At 48.5% G+C, this 19,219-nt stretch overlaps 1 protein-coding gene across 1 annotated transcript; it reads left to right on the forward strand.

The window, feature by feature from the left end:
• Positions 1-3,087: 3,087 nt before the first annotated feature.
• LOC123083183 (NAC domain-containing protein 43) lies at positions 3,088-5,729 on the forward strand. Its single transcript, XM_044505293.1, has 3 exons — positions 3,088-3,325; positions 3,423-3,754; positions 4,876-5,729. The coding sequence occupies exons 1-3, from the start codon at positions 3,154-3,156 to the stop codon at positions 5,569-5,571; spliced, it is 1,200 nt and encodes a 399-aa protein (XP_044361228.1). The 5' UTR covers positions 3,088-3,153; the 3' UTR covers positions 5,572-5,729.
• Positions 5,730-19,219: the final 13,490 nt, after the last annotated feature.

Here is a 19,219-nt window from a genome sequence, read left to right on the forward strand (position 1 = left end):
TGTGCGTACGATCGACTTGGGGCTATCGCGCGGCTTGCAGCACGGAGAAGATAGGCCGGCCTCGACGACGTGAGCTCGGGCCGCGGGGGCATGCGGCCACCATGTGTGTGTACGATCGACTTGGGGCTATCGCAGGGGCTTGCACTTGCAACACGGAGAAGATAGGCCGGGCTGGACGACGCGCCGGGGCGACGACTTATCCCTGGGGGCATGGGGCCGCGCAAACAACGTGCGCGCGCCCGGGCATGCATACGTGCACGTACGGGTCAAGTCGGAAATGGGGGGGGGGGGGGGGGGGGGGGTGGAGAAGCGTCTGCTACCTGCCCAGGTTCATTCCTTGTGTTTGTGGAGCATGTGTGCGCAGTACGCGCAACGGGTTTCGTTGCCGTGCGGCCAGTTAAGTTAGCCCATCTGGGACATCTGATGGAGACGCAGCGGGAATTAGCTCTATTTCTGAGTCTAGCTAATGTAGGAAGGACTGTGGATAGCACCGCTTGTTGGTTGCATCATGTCCCAGATAGTGTCGTAAACTTGTATTAGCTGACTGTAACGCTATTTCTGAGGAATAAATACCCACTTTTCCCGCATAATAAAAAGAAGAAAAAGGAAAAAAAAAAGAAAGCAGGAACCACATTTTACACACTTTTTTTACTTTACATAAAACACATGGATTAGCTCACTTGTCATCATCAAAGGGATAGAATTCAACTGGTGACTTCGGTTGAGTTTAACGCTGACGTGTGTAAAACTATTGTACTCCCTCCGTTCCTAAATATTTGTCTTTTTAGAGATTTCAAATGGACTACCACATACGGATGTATATAGACATATTTTAGAGTGTAGATTCACTTATTTTGCTCCATATGTAGTCACTTGTTGAAATGTCCAGAAAGACAAATATTTAGGAACGGAGGCAGTAGTATACAACCTCTGCATTCGATGTCTTAGCCGGGCGTCCTAGATACCTTGCCCATTTGATCGTGTTCGGAAGGTTATCGAGGAGATAAGGGCATATACAACACTTACACGCAAAATAGACATCCATGAGTTCACTGGTCTGGACCCGTCAGTGGATACATATAGGAGAGCTATCAGACCATGAGTTCACTTCCATGGTTGCACCTTAGCGCGGACATGACTGACATAGAGCTAGACTGCCACCGGTCAACAAAAAAGTGGACCTCCAGCACCGGGGGGCTTGATTCCACCTGGATCTATCCCCCAATTGAACAGTGCAGCCGAGGACAGGGACCGGTGGCAAAACCCAGCCACCGCCGCGGCGATAAGCCGCGCAACCAAGGAAGCAGGTTTTCATCGGGCCAAATTTCATAGTTCCAGATCTGGACGAGGGCACACCCTCAAGACCCGACACATCTATGTCTCCCAGGAACCCCGCCAGTGCTCTGCCAACCACTAACCATCAGATGGTTGTCCTCCAGTCACCATGTCCCCACCCGCGCAGCCCTCTAGATCCGTCTACCGCCATGCCCCCGTCATGGGCGGCTATCGTGCGCCTAGTGTCTAGGAGAAGATTCTGCGCCGCCTAGTCCGTCACACCATAATGTATGTGAGTTGGATGTAATACTGGATCTTATCTCATGTGAGATGTATTATTTGTATCACTTTTTCATAAGCTGTTTCGGTCATAATACCTATAGTGTTTCGCCCTGATCCCTATAGCTATGCGTGTATGTGTTGAAGCTATACGAATCAGGCAGGTATCAGATGCGTCTCTATTCTGAATTTACCAGCAACATGCTAAGGCTGCAATAGTTTCGCAAGCCGGACCTTACATCCCGCAATGCATTAAGAAAAACAGAGGTGGTCCACTTAACAAGGGCAACCCGACCCAAAAATCATAGTACATGACATGGTTAATTAAGGAAAACTGGAAAGACCACACTTGCTAAGGAAACCGGACCCAAAAATCATACATGACACCTGGTCGTTTCACGAGTCTTTGAAAAGCTTAGCGTGCACTTATGTCAGCACCACAAGGATATGGAAACCCAACGCCAATTTATCATTTAATAGATCTTCTGTGAAGCATTGGAAGTCTATGATCGACCAAAGTCCGGCCCATCTTTCCTATCTCGACAGGCTTCTCATTTTTCTATTAAACTGATAAGTAGAAACAGCTTATAAAACAATAATCCGCATGAGAGCATGCATATCTTCAAATAAACAAACAATAAACTACAATTCTCTCTACAAAATCGGTCATGCATATCTTCAAATTAACAATCAATAAACTACAATCCCCTCTAAAAATTTGGTCAACGAATTAGGTATTATTTACGCCATGAATATACAACAAAGCGTGAAATCTAAAGTCAACATGTGTTGTTCTACTGTGATGACTTATGCGATGAATAATTGACAAAGGGAATTATTTCTACAGATTTGAAGTCTCCATGTCAGCTTTTGGCTCCTGCAGGAAAGAAAAGCAGGAGACAGATTTGCACAGGATCGAACACATTTCATTATCGGTTTCGCAAAAGTCAAAAAAGCTGTCCCGTTGCTTTGCGCTTTCTTCCCTCCAATAGCTAACCTCGATCGATCGTCGGCTAGCCAAAGTAAGGGATCTAGTCCTGCTCCAATCCTCCAACAAAGACCGGGCAATGCAACTTTTAGTACCTTGTGATGCTTAATTTCCACTTAATTTACTTCCTGAAGATGAAAGAAAAGAGAGAAACGGCTGGCACACGCACATCTTTTACTTCCTGAAGCTTAATTTCCTCTTAATTTATGACATCGTGACACCGTTCCTGTCGCTGATCGATGATGTTGTTAGTGCTGTGGTAGTGGTGGTTGCGGTGGCCATGGAACCTGATGATTTTACCCGGCAGGCGGTGGCCATGGAACCGGCAGATTTTTACGGTCGCGTGTCATGGCTCCGGATGTTGGCCCCTTGCCGGCGGGGGCCACTGTCGCCTTGGCCTTTCCCTCTCAAAGTTGGTGGCATTTCCCTTAGCTAGCTAGCTGGAGCTAGAGCTGTCGCCTTAGCTAGCAGTGTGCTCTGCTCGCTCGACCGATCAGCAGCTATATATAAACACCCACGTCCGTTGTAGTTGCCTCCTTGTACCCCATCACCGGCAACAACTTCATTCGGCTCCATCGTCTCCCCTCCACTCCTGCTCCCTCCGATCGACCATGAGCATCTCTGTGAACGGGCAGTCGGAGGTGCCGCCGGGGTTCCGTTTCCACCCAACGGAGGAGGAGCTGCTCACCTACTACCTCGCCAAGAAGGCGGCCTCGCAGCGCATCGACCTCGACGTCATCCGCGATGTCGACCTCAACAAGCTCGAGCCATGGGACATCCAAGGTCAGTTTACGAGTTCCTTCGTTCATCGTCTACTCTCCCGTTGGTACTCCTGTATGGATGTTGAACTAATTGGCCATGGAAAAACGCGTGCATGCAGAGCGGTGCAGGATCGGCACTGGCCCGCAGAACGACTGGTACTTGTTCAGCCACAAGGACAAGAAGTACCCGACGGGGACGCGCACCAACCGCGCCACCGGCGCCGGGTTCTGGAAGGCCACCGGCCGGGACAAGGCCATCTACTCCGCCTCCGGCTCCGGCACCATCGGCACGCGCAAGACGCTCGTCTTCTACAAGGGCCGCGCCCCGCACGGACACAAGTCCGACTGGATCATGCACGAGTACCGCCTCGATGACGCCGCAACCCCGGGCAACAACTCCGCCAACCCAGCCGCCGGCAACGCTAGCTACCACTCCGGCTCCTCATCGCCGGTACGTACTTGCTGTCCACAGTGTACAATATACTTGTAGCTAGTACGTTGGACTGCAGGCACGGTGGCCGGCCGGCCGGCCGACAGGGATGAAGATAGCTCGCTAGTTGTGCATGCATGCGATAATTAAGTGTACTATGTACGTACTTACTTAGGTGTATGCTCACTTGGCACATATGCGACACTGTAGACGACCAAGTCTAGTGAAGATGATGTCCAGGTGGTGGTTGGGAATGGGGACACATATGACATAATGCAATGCGTTAATTACTTGTACTATTTTGCTAGTGGGAGCTGGGATTTCCTTTCGACAGGTCGGCGTCACAAATACAATCTATTTAGTGTTTCTCTTAAATAAAAAAGTAATTAAAAGAACAAGCATACAATCCGACATCACATATATGATAGCATCACATATACTAATACTAGACATACACGTATCCGACATCAACTAATTGTTTAACCAAGCTTTGCAAGAATGCATCTCCATAAATTACTTCAGAGTTAACACTCTCTTAGTCTCTTGATACTACTGCTACTGGTATGTGCCAAATGAACGGTGGGAACATGAATTGGTCGAATAGTATGTGAACCTTTGCACGTGGAGACACCGGCATATGACAAATTACGACTACCTCCATCCTGATTTATTGATTCCTTCGCATTTCAGGCTAAATTTTGATGTTAAGTTTAACTAACAAATGTTAATGCACGTAATAAAAAATAAAATCATTGCTATGTTTAAATATGAATTCAATGATATAATTTTTGATAACACGCATTATTATTTTCTTAGTTAAATGATCAGAGTTTGGCATAAAACCTATAAACCAGGACCGTGGTAGTAATTAACAAACCTCCGTTATCGAGCGACCTTTTCTCCGGTCAAACACTACGTTCGTGCATCTGCGCATGCATGGATGATTGATCGAGGACTTTAGATCCATCGACATACCTTTTGAGCTGGCTCAGGTAGTGGGAGTAGTACCTTTTTTAGAAAAGGAGTGGGAGTGGTACCTTCCATTCGAAAATTCAACACCATGCATAATTAGCTTAATCTAATTACCGACCGATCGATCTGATGCAAATTAAGTGATGGTGTTATCCTTATCATATGAGCAGATGCGCGGCGTGGCGCAGGAGGACGGGTGGGTCATCTGCAGGGTGTTCAAGAAGAAGAACATCGTCGTGCAGCACCAAGTAGGCCAGAACGGCGGCGGTGTTGCCGCGGCGTCCAACAAGCTGGTCGGCGTCGGTGCCATGGAGCGCGGCCGGAGCAACTGCTCATCGACGGTGGCCACCGCCAGCGACCACGCCAAGGCGACCCAGATGCAGCAGCATCACGACGCGCTCGACCACATCCTCAACCAGTACATGCATGGCCGCTCGACCACGACCCCGTGCAAGCAGGAGACCAAGCCCACCAACCCATCATCGCCAGCACTGGACGACCTGATCGACAGCGCGTGCCACAACCGCAACAGCACCCTATACCAAAAGTTCATGAGGCTGCCGCAGCTCGAGCACGTCGTCCCCGGCGGCCTCCTGCCGCTGCCGAGCAAGTACGGCAGCGACTGGGACGCTCTCGACCGGCTCGCAGCCTACGAGCTCAACGGCCTCTCCGACCCCGCTTCGGCCAAGACAATGAACGGCATGTCCATCGTGGACGAGCTCGGTAGCGCCACGGCTTACTCCGGCGGCGACACACTACACGCTTCCTCTGACACCAGCGACGGCGACCTGTGGAGCCTGGTGCGGTCGGTGTCATCGCTACACGCCGACTTGAAGATAACCTGTTTTAACGCTGTCGGATGCTGACCCTATGCTAGTCCAAACTTACTTTTTTACAAGGACATTTTCATATATCAAGTTAATACAATCGCACTAAAGAAACATTCGCTTTTTGCATAACAAGATGTACACAGTTAATACGTCAATAATAAAAACAAAAAAAAATTGCAGAAAGAAAAAAAACGTAAGACGGAAGAGGTCCTATCCAAATACTACAACGCTATCAAAGATTGGAGAATGCCGATGTCTGTAAACTCATTGTAGACACCATAGTGAAAATGTTCCTATCCTTCGATCTCTCTAGAGGTCTGTCTAGAATAGACCGTGTTAGGGGCTAGTGTCTATATGCATGAATAACCTACACAGTAGTTGAAACATATTTTTTTGGGCTTGAAAATCACATCATTCCTCAAAACCTGCAAAGCTCAACAAATATAGGGTTGTCGCCCCTGCGAAAACATCACGTGAGCCATCGCTGCATATAAGGATCTGACAGAGAAATTTCCATTCTGGTGCAAGTTCCATCTGAAAATGCCAGGCTTACTGGACAGCTTGATCGCCTCCAAACGTGTGAACAATTCATTCCATGCTGCAAGGTGAAGCCACACTAAATGCTTTATTGACTGATTATGAGTTGATTATCCATGGTGTATGAATACTTGTTGTCTAATTTAAGGGCTCGAGTAACATGATCCACACACCTACATGGATAAGCACTTATTGTCAAGAAAATCCATGACCTCTAGGTTACATATGGCATCAACGAGAAGAAAAATAAGCCACTACACTAAAAGCGTTCTTCCGATCTAGAGATCGTAATTGTTGAGCCAACCATTACACATATCACAGATCTTAATTGTTGAGGCAAACACTTGTGACTAGAAGAGACATCTATCTGTGTGACCTAATGCAGTTTTGACTGCTAATGATTATGTTCTGCGGGTGCCTAAAAGGTACTTGTTTTCGGTTTAAAAGGCCTACACATATTCCTAGACCGACAATATATCTTATCACATTGTTATACTGGTCAAATTGTTGATCTATACTATGTAATGGTATACATTTTGTAGCATATAATTTGTATTATATTAGTCAAATTGTCGATCTAAGGATACGTGTAAGCTTATTAAACCGGAAAGGAGGTAGTAGCAACATTGTGTTTGATTTAGAATAGAAGACATATATGAACTTGTGAAGTGGACTTATGGTACTCCCAAATTGGAAGACAAAAGATGGCTTGAGTCTATTTAAATATTTTTGAAAGCATAGGTTAACAGCTCAAATTTTGCAAGAGAAAGAGTTGTGGTCTGAAAAGGTTCTGATTTGATCCTAGACAATTATTATGAAAATGCAAATATCTTGTGCCCAAACTCAGTTCAGAAGTAATCTGTGATATTTGTGTGGTGATACTTGGTAGGCGACTAGTATGTACTCCCTCCATCCGGAAATACTTGACCTGGAAATGGATGTATCTAGACTTATTTTAGTTATATATACATCCATTTTATCTATTTTTAGGACAAGTATTTCTGGACGGAGGGAGTATTATGTAGCTGAAATTTATATGGATTTCCACTGTGATGAGGGAATACCATCGCTATCATCCTTGTTAGGGTAGGCCTTACCGAAACTTGATTACATGAAAATTTCGTTATGCCGTGTTGACATTGTTAAAGTATGATTTTGTATAGCTATCCACGTGTATGCCGTTTATATACGGTTGTACATATACACGTATAGGATTCTTTCTTGGTCTCCAAGACTTGTAATCTTGCTATAAATATATGAGCCGATCGCCCCTTGAGAGGCGTCTTCCCTCAAACTGATTCTCGTTTATATGGTATCAGCCCTCCTTTCCTAAAACCTAGCTTCCGCCGCCCCCCCTCCCAGCCGCCGCCACCCCAAACCCTAGGCGCCGCCGCGGTTTCCCCTCCTGTCCCGATCGCCGCCAGGTCCAGCTCCGCGTCGTCGTCGTCCATGCTCGGGGCGCAAACCTCCGGGGCTCTCACCAACTCTACCTCCGCCGCCACCGCCCCCGCCCTCACGTCGCCGGCCTCTCAGGCCGTCCACGTTGCCAGCGTCAAGACGCACGTCCCCGTCGTCCTCGACCTGCAGCAGTCCAACTACGCCAAGTGGCGTATGCTCATCATCGTCCTCCTCGGCAAGTACGAGCTCATGGATCACATCTCCGCCGTCACGCCGCCGGACGCACGCACGGCCGAGTGGCACCGCCAGGACTACGTCGTCCGTTCGTGGTTGTATGGCTCCATCAGCGACGACATCCTGGACACCATCATGGCCCAAGATCAGACCGCATACGACGCCTACGCGCTGATCCGGAACCTCTTCCTCGACAACCAACTCACCCGAGCCGTCTACCTCGAGGCGCAGTTTCGGGCCATCGTCCAGGGCGATCTCACCATCACCGCCTACTGCCACCGCCTGAAGGCCCTCTCCGACGCGTTGGCGGACGTGGGGCAGCCCGTGCAGGACCAAACTTTGGTCCTCACATGCCTTCGGGGCCTCAACCGCGCTTTTCCGACATAACCACCCTCGTCACGATGCAGGTTCCGCCTCCGATGTTCCTGCAGACACGCTCCATCCTGCTTCTGCGCGAGAACCAGCTCGCCAACACCGTTCCCGGTGGCTCCGGGCCGTCTTCGGTCGCTCTCTACGGCAACACCGCCGGATCCTCCACCGGCGGCAACCCCGGCGGCCACGGCAACTCCGGCGGCCACAACGGCAACGGCGGCCGCTGGTCGAAGAAGAAGAAGAACGCCAGCGGGGGTGCGGCCAACTCCAACAACGCTCAACCCCCCGCGGCACCTGGTCCGTGGATCTGCTTCAACCCGTACACCGGCCAGACCCAGCAGATGCAGGCCACCTGGCGCCCCTACGCCGCCCCGGCTCCTCCTGCCGGGGGCGCTGGCCTCCTTGGGCCGGCCCCGCGGTCTGCCGCACCAGCGCCGCCGCCCCGTCAGTCCACCTGGGTGCCCCCAGTACAGGTCGCTTACACGACCCAGCTGGCACCGCTGCACGGTCAGGCCTGGGGCACCAACCCACCTCCACCTGCGGCGCCGTACAACTCCGGCCCGGCATGGGACTACTCCGCCCTCGTCGCCGCCCTGAACGCCAGTGCCGGCTCACCAGCCGCCGGCCCTTCTACACCAGGCGCCTGGGTCATGGACTCCGGCGCCACCACGCATATGGTCTCCGACCCTGGTATACTCTCCACCTCCTCATACCCTCCCCCTCCACTCCATGTCACTGTTGGCAATGGTGATCCCCTTCCCATCACCGCCACCGGCCACGTTACTCTCCGCACACCTAGCCACACCTTCCACCTAAACAATGTTCTAGTTGTTCCCGATATTATCAAAAATCTTCTTTCTACTCATCAGTTTACCATTGATAACTCGGTTTCTGTTGAATATGACCCGTGTGGTTTTTCTATTAAGGATCTTCACACTCGGCGCGAGATTATTCGCTGCAGTAGCCCCGGTCCGCTCTACGAGTTCTCCGCCAACACCAACACCACCACCTCGCCGTGTGGACTCGTCGCCACCACCACCTCATCGGAGCTATGGCATCATCGCTTAGGACATCCGGGTCGTGACTCTATGTCACATTTATCTTTAGAATATGCTATACCCTATAATAAAAACACTCAAGTGTGTCATGCATGCCAACTTGGCAAGCACGTGCGTCTACCGTTTACTAGATCATCTACCTTTTGTGTCGTTCCATTCCAATTGCTTCATTGTGATTTGTGGACATCACCTGTTGCTAGTAACTCCGGCTTCAAATATTATTTGGTCATTGTTGATGATTTTTCTCATTTTATGTGGACCTACCCACTCCGTCCGAAATCCGACACATGTGATCTTCTCGTTAACTTCGTCGTCTATGCACGCACACAATTCACCCTTCCGGTCGTGTCATTCCAAACAGACAACGACACTGAGTTTGTTAACTCCACCTTTGTCGAGTTCCTTGCCTGCAATGGCATCCACCTACGAATGTCTTGTCCATATACTTCTCCTCAAAACGGCAAGGCTGAGCGTGCTATCCGCACCCTCAATGACATCACCCGCACCCTCCTCTTCCAGGCTTACATGCCTCCTCCCTACTGGGCCGAGGCTCTCACTATCGCCACCTTCCTACTTAATCGCCGCCCTAGCCAAGCCCTGCAATTCCGCATCCCATATACCCTACTATACCAACAAAAACCTTCCTTCTCCGACCTTCGCGTTTTCGGGTGCCTGTGCTACCCGAATCAATCCGCAACGGCACCTCACAAACTCGCTCCACGCTCCATGGCGTGCGTGTTCCCCGGTTACCCTACCTCCCATCGCGGCTACAGATGCCTCGACTTGTCATCACGCCGCGTCATTATCTCCCGTCACGTCATCTTTGACGAACACACCTTTCCCTTCGCCACAGATCGCACCGATGCACCCCCGGACGATCTCGATTTTCTGCTCGACCTAGCCGCCACGCACCCGGCCCCCGTGGTCCTCGCCATCCCATCGGGCCAGCCCAGCATGGCGCCGGCCTCTCCGGCCCAGCCCACCATGCATGGCCCGGCTTCGCCCACGCGCGTCATCGACGACCCCGCCTCGCCCGCGCCCACGCTGCCTGCGTCTCCCGCCCCATCTCCTTCCCCACCACCACCGCCACCCCCTCCCCCTCCCCGGTGCTCCCGCAGCAGCACCGCTCCGGCCATCAACACTCACACCATGCTCACGCGCGCCAAGCGTGGCATCGTCCAGCCGATTGACAAACTCAACCTGTCGGCCGAGCACTCCGTCATCTCCCCCATTCCCAAAACTTACCGCTCCGCCCTTCAGGATCCTCTTTGGCGTGCTGCTATGTCCGAGGTCCACTAGTTACTGATGCTACTGAGTACCGGAGCTTTGCCGGGGCACTTCAGTACCTGACGCTCACCCGTCCCAACATTGCTCATGCCGTGCAGCAAGCGTGCCTCTACATGCACGCCCCTCGGGAGCCACATCTCAACCTCGTCAAGTGGATCCTTCTGTATGTTCGCGGCACTCTCGACCTCAGACTTCAGCTTCACTCCACGCCGGCCTCCTTGCTCACCGCCTACTCCGACGCCGATTGGGCCGGCTGCCCCGACACCCGACGCTCCACCTCTGGCTACTGTGTCTATCTCGGCGACAACCTGGTGTCCTGGTCATCCAAACGCCAGGCCACGGTGTCTCGCTCCAGTGCCGAGGCAGAGTATAGAGCCGTGGCTCATGCCGTGGCTGAGTGCTGCTGGCTTCGTCAGCTTCTTCTCGAGCTTCATCGTCCCCTTCCGTCCGTGACTGTTGTCTTCTGTGATAACGTCAGTGCTGTTTATATGGCCTGCAACCCGGTCCAGCATCGCCGCACGAAGCACATCGAGATCGACATCCACTTCGTTCGTGAGAAGGTGTCTCTAGGTCAGATTCGCGTTCTTCACGTGCCGTCTTCACAGCAGTTTGCCGATATCATGACGAAGGGCTTGCCATCTCACCTCTTCGAGGATTTTCGGTACAGTTTATGCGTTAGACCGACGCACAAACTGCGGGGGATGTTAAAGTATGATTTTGTATAGCCATCCACGTGTATTCCGTTTGTATACGGTTGTACATATACACATATAGGATTCTTTCTTGGTCTCCAAGACTTGTAATCTTGCTATAAATATATGAGCCGATCGCCCCTTGAGAGGCGTCTTCCCTCAAACTGATTCTCGTTTATAGACATGGAAGCACTGAGCTTTGATCATTAACAAGGTGGAGCAAACTTTTCAACATTAAGTGGATGGAGCTAAATGCATGGTAAAGCCTGGTCTTAGCTTGCCTAGTAAATAATCTCTTTTTGGTTGTGTTAACATCAAATCTTTAGGGAAGGCACTTCCTCCCTAGGGGTGATTTGATTTGGTGTTGAAAACTGCATGCTTCCTTATTGTGAAAGAGCCCTGCATGTTGCTGAAACAAACAAAGTTTGTTACTCCTCCGTGGTGGTGCGGGCACTCTATTGTCACTACCGGTTGCCGGCTACATCATACTTGAACAATTGGTTATCCTTGTATGGGCTCACCTTTTACCTTTTCTATTATGCCAGCATGCATGCTACTGCTTAGCTCGGTAAGATCGCATGCATCTTCTCCATAAATGACTTGGGTGACCAGTCACGATCTAATTCGCAGATCGTGCTGCCTTGATCTGCACTTGTTGCACTAGTAGAAAAAGGGGCATTTGTCCCGGTTCATAAGGGCCTTTAGTGCCGGTTCATGAACCGGGACTAATGGGTCGTTACTAATACCTCCCTCCTTTAGTCCCGGTTCTAACACGAACCGGGACAGATGGTCCTTCACGTGGCCGGTGCGCCAAGCCCAGGCAGGTGGGTCTTTGGTCCCGGTTGGTGGCACCAACTGGGACCAAAAGGCATCCACGCGTCAGCATTCCAGTGGCTGGGGTTTTTTTTTTGAAAGAGGGGGGGGGGAGGGGTTGGGGGTTTTGGGGGGTTAATTTAGGTGTTTCATATATTGTGTTAGTTAGCTAATTAATAGAGAGAAGTGTCCTCTCTTATGTCCGTGCTTGGTCGACGCTACGTACTATACATAGAGAGACCCTCGACACGGTAGCTAGTAAGAAAATGAAGGGAACCATTCAGTACAGAAGTTCGTCATGCATACCGAGAAAAGTGATCGATCGACCTCTCCTTCTCCGAGAGATTGGTCGAACAACAAGTTTTCGTATTATCTATCCGACGCTACTGGCTACATACATATACAATATGTAAGATCTCTTAATTACAATCCCCTAGCAATTGAAATCAACTTCCACATGGTATTCTCCGGCTTTATTGATGACGTGGTCAAGAAAGAATCCCGCCAATTCCTCTTGAATTGCTTTCACGCGATCTTGTTCTAGGAGTTCATTCCGCATCTGCCACGTCTAATTTGAAGAAGGGGGTTAATTAATACATATATATGAATGAAACTCAACAGAAATGATGGTGTAATAAAATGAAATTGTGAATATTATTGCTTACGCACTGCATATTGTCTTTTAGAGTAGCCCCGCTTATTTTTCAAAGTCGCGTTGTAGATGAACTCGCACACGTAGTATCCACAGAAATCATTTCCTTGCCACAAGCACTTTACGAGAAATAGAGGTCAATCAAACTGATAATGAAGCATTATAAATGGCATTGATGAAAGTATAGCTAGAATCAACGAGAGATGCGCGCAACTAGCTAGCCAGTAGTACTTACTTTCGTGTATGTATATCGCAGCTCCTTCGGCAGTCCCGAAGCTTCTGCGGTGAACTATTTTCAACCCTGCAAGACAAAGAAAATAATTATTATTACTTGAGATATCAGGAAATGAACAAAAAGTTGCCGATATGGTGCGATAATGATCGATTGAACTTACTTGTTGAGCAATTTAGTCATGTCCGCATAGGTTTCGGGATCTTTTCGTCTCGAGTCTAAGACGGTTACTAATCCCCGCTCAAGCTTAATCTCCAGAAGAACATAGTGGAAGCTGCACACGCATGGATAACTCATCAATTACATTACTATAACCTCCCTCGAGTAATAAGGGAAACCGAATATGCACACGACAGTAACACTCACTTGAAGTTGTAAGAAAAGAGTATGGTATCTTTGTTTTGATTTTTGATCAACGATTGTAGCAAGTTGGCCTCGGCCTCTTCGGCGTGTTTTTTAACCAGAAATTCATCTATGATATTTGTGTTAATGAACCCAATATCATACATTTCTTGTTTTCTGCACTCGACGATCTTCAATATGCATAATATATTGAGGATAATTAATTATAAATACATGCAATGAAAGAGCCGAGCTATATATAGAGACTTAATGACAGAAATAGTACTTATAGGCAGTAGCAAGACCGTTAATTTATCGAGGGCCTTTTGATTGAAGAACGCGAAGAACTCCTCAAATGGAACACACAACAGATCATGTTCAATGAGGTCGTGCTCCTCTTTAATGTTCAGATACAAACTATTCGTCCCCCCAGACTCTCTGCAGGTTTTCATGTACCAATTATGGAATCTTCGCATCATCGTTGTTAGAGATTTTTTCATCTTTGACGAGAGGCTTCCCGTACTCGTATCTGTGTTCGTCCACCTCCATGAAATCAGGAAGTTGATCGTTAGGCAGGTAATCTGATAGATTGCCATAACCGTCCACCATCCCCGGAGCATTAGCGACGATGTTGCCGCTAGACACATTGAGCGGGGGGAGGGGGGCCACGATTGATTTGCTTATTCGCCGAGCTTGTCAATTTTTTTCGCAGCTGCTCGTTCTCTTGACCTTTGATGTCTGACAGTACTTCCCGACCGCTTCGCTTGGAGATATGTCTGTTCAGTAATGCGCTCATAGTTGGTTCTCGGCGGAGACTTTGCCGGTTTCCTCAGGGCATCGAGAGTGCATTTTGCTTTCACGGGATCTACCTTCTCCTCCGGAGGTGGATGTCTCTTTGCTTTCACCCCTTCAAAGAAGTCCTTCACGTGGGTCCGCACGATCGTCGCGTTTTCCTCCTCGGTCCTCTCGTACGGTAACTTCTCTAGAGGCTTGAGAGGTGGACCGTATCTATATTGCCTCCTGCCTCTGGCTGTACTGCTAGACGCTGGAGCAGACGGAGCAGCTGCAGCGTCTGTCTTCTTTCGTGCTTGCTTACGAGGCGAAGGAGAAGGACTACGACACGACGGAGCAGCCGGGGCGGCGGCAGGTCTCTTCTGCCCTTGCTGGCGAGGCGGAGAAGGAGGAGGCTGCTGGCTTCTCGGGCGCGCCGGCGTAGGCGGAGAAGGAGGCGGAGTGCCGCCACGCATCGGAGAAGGAGGCCCAGTGCCCTGATCGTCACTCGCCGGAGGAGGAGGCGGTGGAGGAGGCGGAGTGCCCTAACTCACCGGAGGAGGAGGAGGAGGCGGAGGCGTCCAGTTTGGAAGGTTGATGAGCTCCTTCCGCCATAGGCATGGAGTCTTCAGAGCAGAACCCAGCCTAGTCTTCCCTTCACCGGTAGGGTGGTCAAGCTGGAGGTCCTCAAATCCCTCCGTTATTTCATCCACCATCACCCTAGCATATCCTTTTGGAATCGGCCGCCAGTGATAAGTTGCGCCGGGTTCAGTAGGATAAACAGAGCCAACAGCTGCCTTGACCTTCAAATTCATCCATCGCGTCATAATGTGGCAATTTTGAGACTCCGTGATAGCATCCACGGGATAGCTGGCAGGAGCCGTCAAGACATGCTCCGGCGGAAGCAGCTCGGTGGAAGCCGCGCTGCTTCTCCGCTGAGATGGCAGGGTAGCTTCGGGGGAAGCTTTGGCAGGTCGTTTGCTGCGATCTGCTTCTCGTTCCTCTTCTCGTTCCTCTAGCCCCATTACCTTTTCGTGCAGCGCCTATAGTTGGCCCTGCTCCAGTTTCTTCCTCCTCTCGTGGGATTTGTAACCCCCTGCGTCCGGAAAACCAACCTTCCACGGAATGGAGCCTGGCATGCCTCGTGTCCGTCCAGGGTGCTCAGGAATCCCGAGGGCCATTGTGAGCTCGTCCTTCTCCCTGTCTAGAACGAACGTCCCTTGCTGGTACTTTCAGTTGCTCGTCCGTCCAATGGCACTTCCCTGATACAGGGTCCAAGGTTCCGCCAGCCCCGAAGAACCAAGTCCGGCAACGGTCTGGCCAGTTCATTGTCTCTAGTTTGATCCCTTTATCAAGTAGATCATTCTCAGCCTTGGACTACTTAGGCCGGGCTTTGAGGTAGCCACCTGACCCCGTGCGATGGTGAAACTGCTTCTTCGCAGCATTTTGCTTGTTTGTCGCCGACATCTTCTTACTCTTTTCCGATGTCTTGTGGGCCAGAAATGCGGGCCAGTGATCTTTGATCTTCTCATATTTGCCGATGAATTCTGGTGTCTCTTCTTTGTCGACAAACTTGTTCAGCTCTTTCCTCCACCTCCTGAATAGGGTTGCCATCTTCTTAAGAGCACAAGACTTGATTAATTTCTCTTTAACTGGCTTCTCCGGATCCTCCTGTGGTGGTAGGGTGAAATTTTCCTTCATCTGAGTCCAAAGATCATCTTTTTGCATATCATTGACATAAGACACCTCAAGGTCTTCCTCCTTAGGCTTATACCATTGCTGGATGCTGATCGGGATCTTGTCCCTAACAAGAACCCCACACTGAGCAGAAAATGCGTTCTTTGTCCGGATGGGTTCAATCGGTTTGCCGTCGGGCGCGATTTCTATGATCTCAAACCTTTCATCCGAGCTCAACTTTTTCTTCGGGCCTTGTCTCCTTACCGAAGTTGTGCTCGATCCAGAGGGCTAGAAAAAGGAAGAAAGACAAGAGTTAATTAATATGTGTACATATACCAAAACAATGGATGCATCAATTAACTAGTCAACACGGGCTTAACTAATATATATATACCTGGCCGGACTCGGTTCGGTCACCGGAGCAGTCAGCATGGTGTCCTTCTTGTACCTCCATTGGGTCACCGGAGCCATCATGAACATAGCCTTCTTCTTGTACCGGCATTAATGGGCCGGAGCCATCATGAACATAGCCTTCTTCTTCACCCAGTCCTTCCTGAGCATCAGTGTCATTGAGAAATGACGCAACAACATCACTTCCTTGTGCGATTATGTCCCCAACATCGCTTCTGTTGCTTCGTCTCGGGAGTGCTCCATAGTTTTTGCAAATATTTACAACATGTCAATTATTATTCAAACATGGTACAGATGGATATATATTAGTGGCAAACGTAGAACTAGCTAGCTAATCACAATAAGGAATCATGTTAGTGGCCTCGACGCTGCTTCTCTAGGGTTTGGGGTGGCCTCGACACAACGCGTCAAGGGTTTGGGGTGGCCTCGACGACAACGCTCTTTTAACCTGGTAAATTTGGGTGGCCTCGAGAGAGTTAATTTGTCAGGTAGGGGCGCGGCGGGAGGGGGTAGGAGACCAACATCGTTTTCTCTCTAGGGTTTGGGTGTCCTCGAGAGTTTTTTCGAGCGAGAGGGCCGAGGGGGGTGCTGCTGTGGTATAAATTATCACGGTCGAGAGGGGGTATATATATCGACCGCCCCTCATGTCGAAGTTATCCGGGAGGGGGTTATATCGACAACGACGCGACATACATATACATGGGAAAATAATGTTATCGGGGAGGGGGTATCGGTACCCCCCCCCCCTCGTGTTGAAGTTTCTTCTTTCTCCTCTATTCCTTTCTTCTTCTTCTCCTCTTCTTTTTCTTCTTCTCCCTCGAGAAAGGAAAATAAGAAAAAGGAAGAAAAGAGGAAGAAGGAAGAAGGAGATCGAAGAAGAAGAAAAAGAAGGAGAGGAAAAAGGAACATAAGAAGATGAAGAAAGGAGAAGAAGAGGAGAGGAAGAAGAGGAGAAATAAATAAGAAGAGGAAAAAAGAAGAAAAAGAAGAGGAGAAGAAGAAAGGAATAGAGGAGACTCCTTCTTCCTCTTTTCTTCCTTTTCTTCCTTTTCCTTTCTCCTCTACACTAATCTAAAATGCACTAACCTAAAATCAATATCTAGTAACAACCTAAATAAAAAAATAATACATATATGAAAAAACATATATAAACAAAAAAATGCTATGAACATTATATTCACACATACATAGCCACATCCATTCATCATATATATAGCTACCACATACATATATACATTATATATATGAAAAAATGCAATGAACAAAAAAAATACACTTATGAAAAAAATACTATGAACATCTACACATATATACACATACAAACACATATACACAAAAAAATACAAAAAAATGCTATGAAAAATGCAGGGCAGGGGCGGCGGGGCGGCGCGCGGTGGCCGCGCAGGGCAGGGTCGGCGGCGCGGCGGCCGCGCAGGTGCGCGGGAGCAGGATGTGCTCACAGGGGGCGGCAGCGACGGCGAAGGCGAGCAGCCTGACGACGTCGGTGGCGGCGTCGACGGCGAAGGCGAGGAGCCTGACGGCGTCGATGGCGGTGGCGACGACAAGGTGGAGCAGGGGCGTCGGGCGGCGACGACAACGAGGAGGAGCAGGGGCGTTGGGGGAGAAGTGGGGGATTTGATCGAAACTGCTAAGTGCTGTATATATAGCAACAACATTGGTCCCGGTTCGAGAAACCAACCGGGACCAATGCCCCCCCCTTTAGTCTCGGTTGGTGCCACCAACCGGGACCAAAGGCCGTCGATTCTGTGCTGCCCGCAGCGCGGCAAAAGTTTAGTCCCACCTTGCTAGTTGAGAGGGCTCGAGAGTGGTTTATAAGCGCTATTGCGCCCACCCTCTCGAGCTCCTCTCAACTGCGGGCTTTCGGGCCTAATCTCACAGTATGTTGTTGTGGGCCTATTGGGCCTTCTGCGGGCCTGAATCCTGGCCCAGGTTGGGTTTCTAGTCGTATTCAGACCGTGGTGGCCCAATAGGTGGCAGTTTTTTTTTATTTTTTTCCAGTTTTTTTGTTTTTTTGCATTATTTATTTTCTTTTGTTTTTTGCTTTATTTTTAATTCTTTTTGCTTTTAGTTTTAGAAAAATTATAAACTTTCTGTTAGTGCCATTAGTTTTCAAATTTGAAAACACTTTTTTTGTTTTCTTTCTTGCTTTATTTATTTTATTTTGTTTCTACTTACAACAAAATACTTATTGTTGTTATTTTTATTTTTTTCCAGTTTTTGTGTTTTGTTTTCTGCATTATTTATTTTCTTTTGTTTTTTGCTTTATTTTTTAATTCTTTTTTGCTTTTAATTTTAGAAAAATTATAAACTTTCTGTTAGTGCCATTAGTTTTCAAATTTGAAAACACTTTTTTTGTTTTCTTTCTTGCTTTATTTATTTTATTTTGTTTCTACTTACAACAAAATACTTGTTGTTGCTATTTTTATTTTTTTTCTTGTTTTTTAGTTTTGTTTTCTGCATTATTTATTTTCTTTTGTCTTTTGCTCTATTTTTAATTCTTTTTTGCTTTTAAATTTAGAAAAATTATAAACTTTCTGTTAGTGCCATTAGTTTTCAAATGAACTCTGGAAAAGTTGAAAGTTGACAAGGTATCATAAATTCAGGGGGCACATAGTTGTCATCGTACTCTTCTTCTTCGCCGTCTTCCATCATAACCCCTATTTCTCCGTGCCTCGTCCAAATATTATAGTGTGGCATGAAACCCTTGTGAAGCAGATGGGTGTGAAGGATTTTCTGGTCAGAGTAAGACTTCGTATTCCTACATATAGGGCATGGACAACACATAAAACCATTCTGCTTGTTTGTCTCAGCCACTTCGAGAAAATCATGTACGCCCTTAATGTACTCGGAGGTGTGTCTTGAACCGTACATCCATTGCCGGTTCATCTGCGTGCACTATATATAATTAAGTGTGTCAAAAATCATTACAGAACATTATGAATAGATAATTAAGTGACCAAATTAATAGAAGTTCATCATCACATTAAAACCAAAGTACATACATAGTTCTCATCTAACAACATAAAGCTCTGTAGAGCATCTAAATTAATTAAACCATACATTGAAACTATGTAAAACATTTCAATGCGAAAACAAATGCGATCATAATCGCAACCAATGTAACAACTGATCCAACGGCATAATGATACCAAGCCTCGGTAGGAATGACATATTTTCTAATCTTTTT

Source organism: Triticum aestivum, chromosome 4A, assembly GCF_018294505.1.
Source record: "Triticum aestivum cultivar Chinese Spring chromosome 4A, IWGSC CS RefSeq v2.1, whole genome shotgun sequence".
NCBI classification, from domain to species: domain Eukaryota; kingdom Viridiplantae; phylum Streptophyta; class Magnoliopsida; order Poales; family Poaceae; genus Triticum; species Triticum aestivum.

What these genes read in the sequence shown, in the direction of transcription:
- LOC123083183 (XM_044505293.1), top strand. Translation starts at nt 3,154, where the DNA reads ATGAGCATCTCTGTGAACGGGCAGTCGGAGGTGCCGCCGGGGTTCCGT. An exon ending in CGAGCCATGGGACATCCAAG is followed by an intron (nt 3,326 to 3,422) that starts GTCAGTTTACGA and finishes GCGTGCATGCAG; the next exon opens with AGCGGTGCAGGATCGGCACT. An exon ending in ACTCCGGCTCCTCATCGCCG is followed by an intron (nt 3,755 to 4,875) that starts GTACGTACTTGC and finishes TCATATGAGCAG; the next exon opens with ATGCGCGGCGTGGCGCAGGA.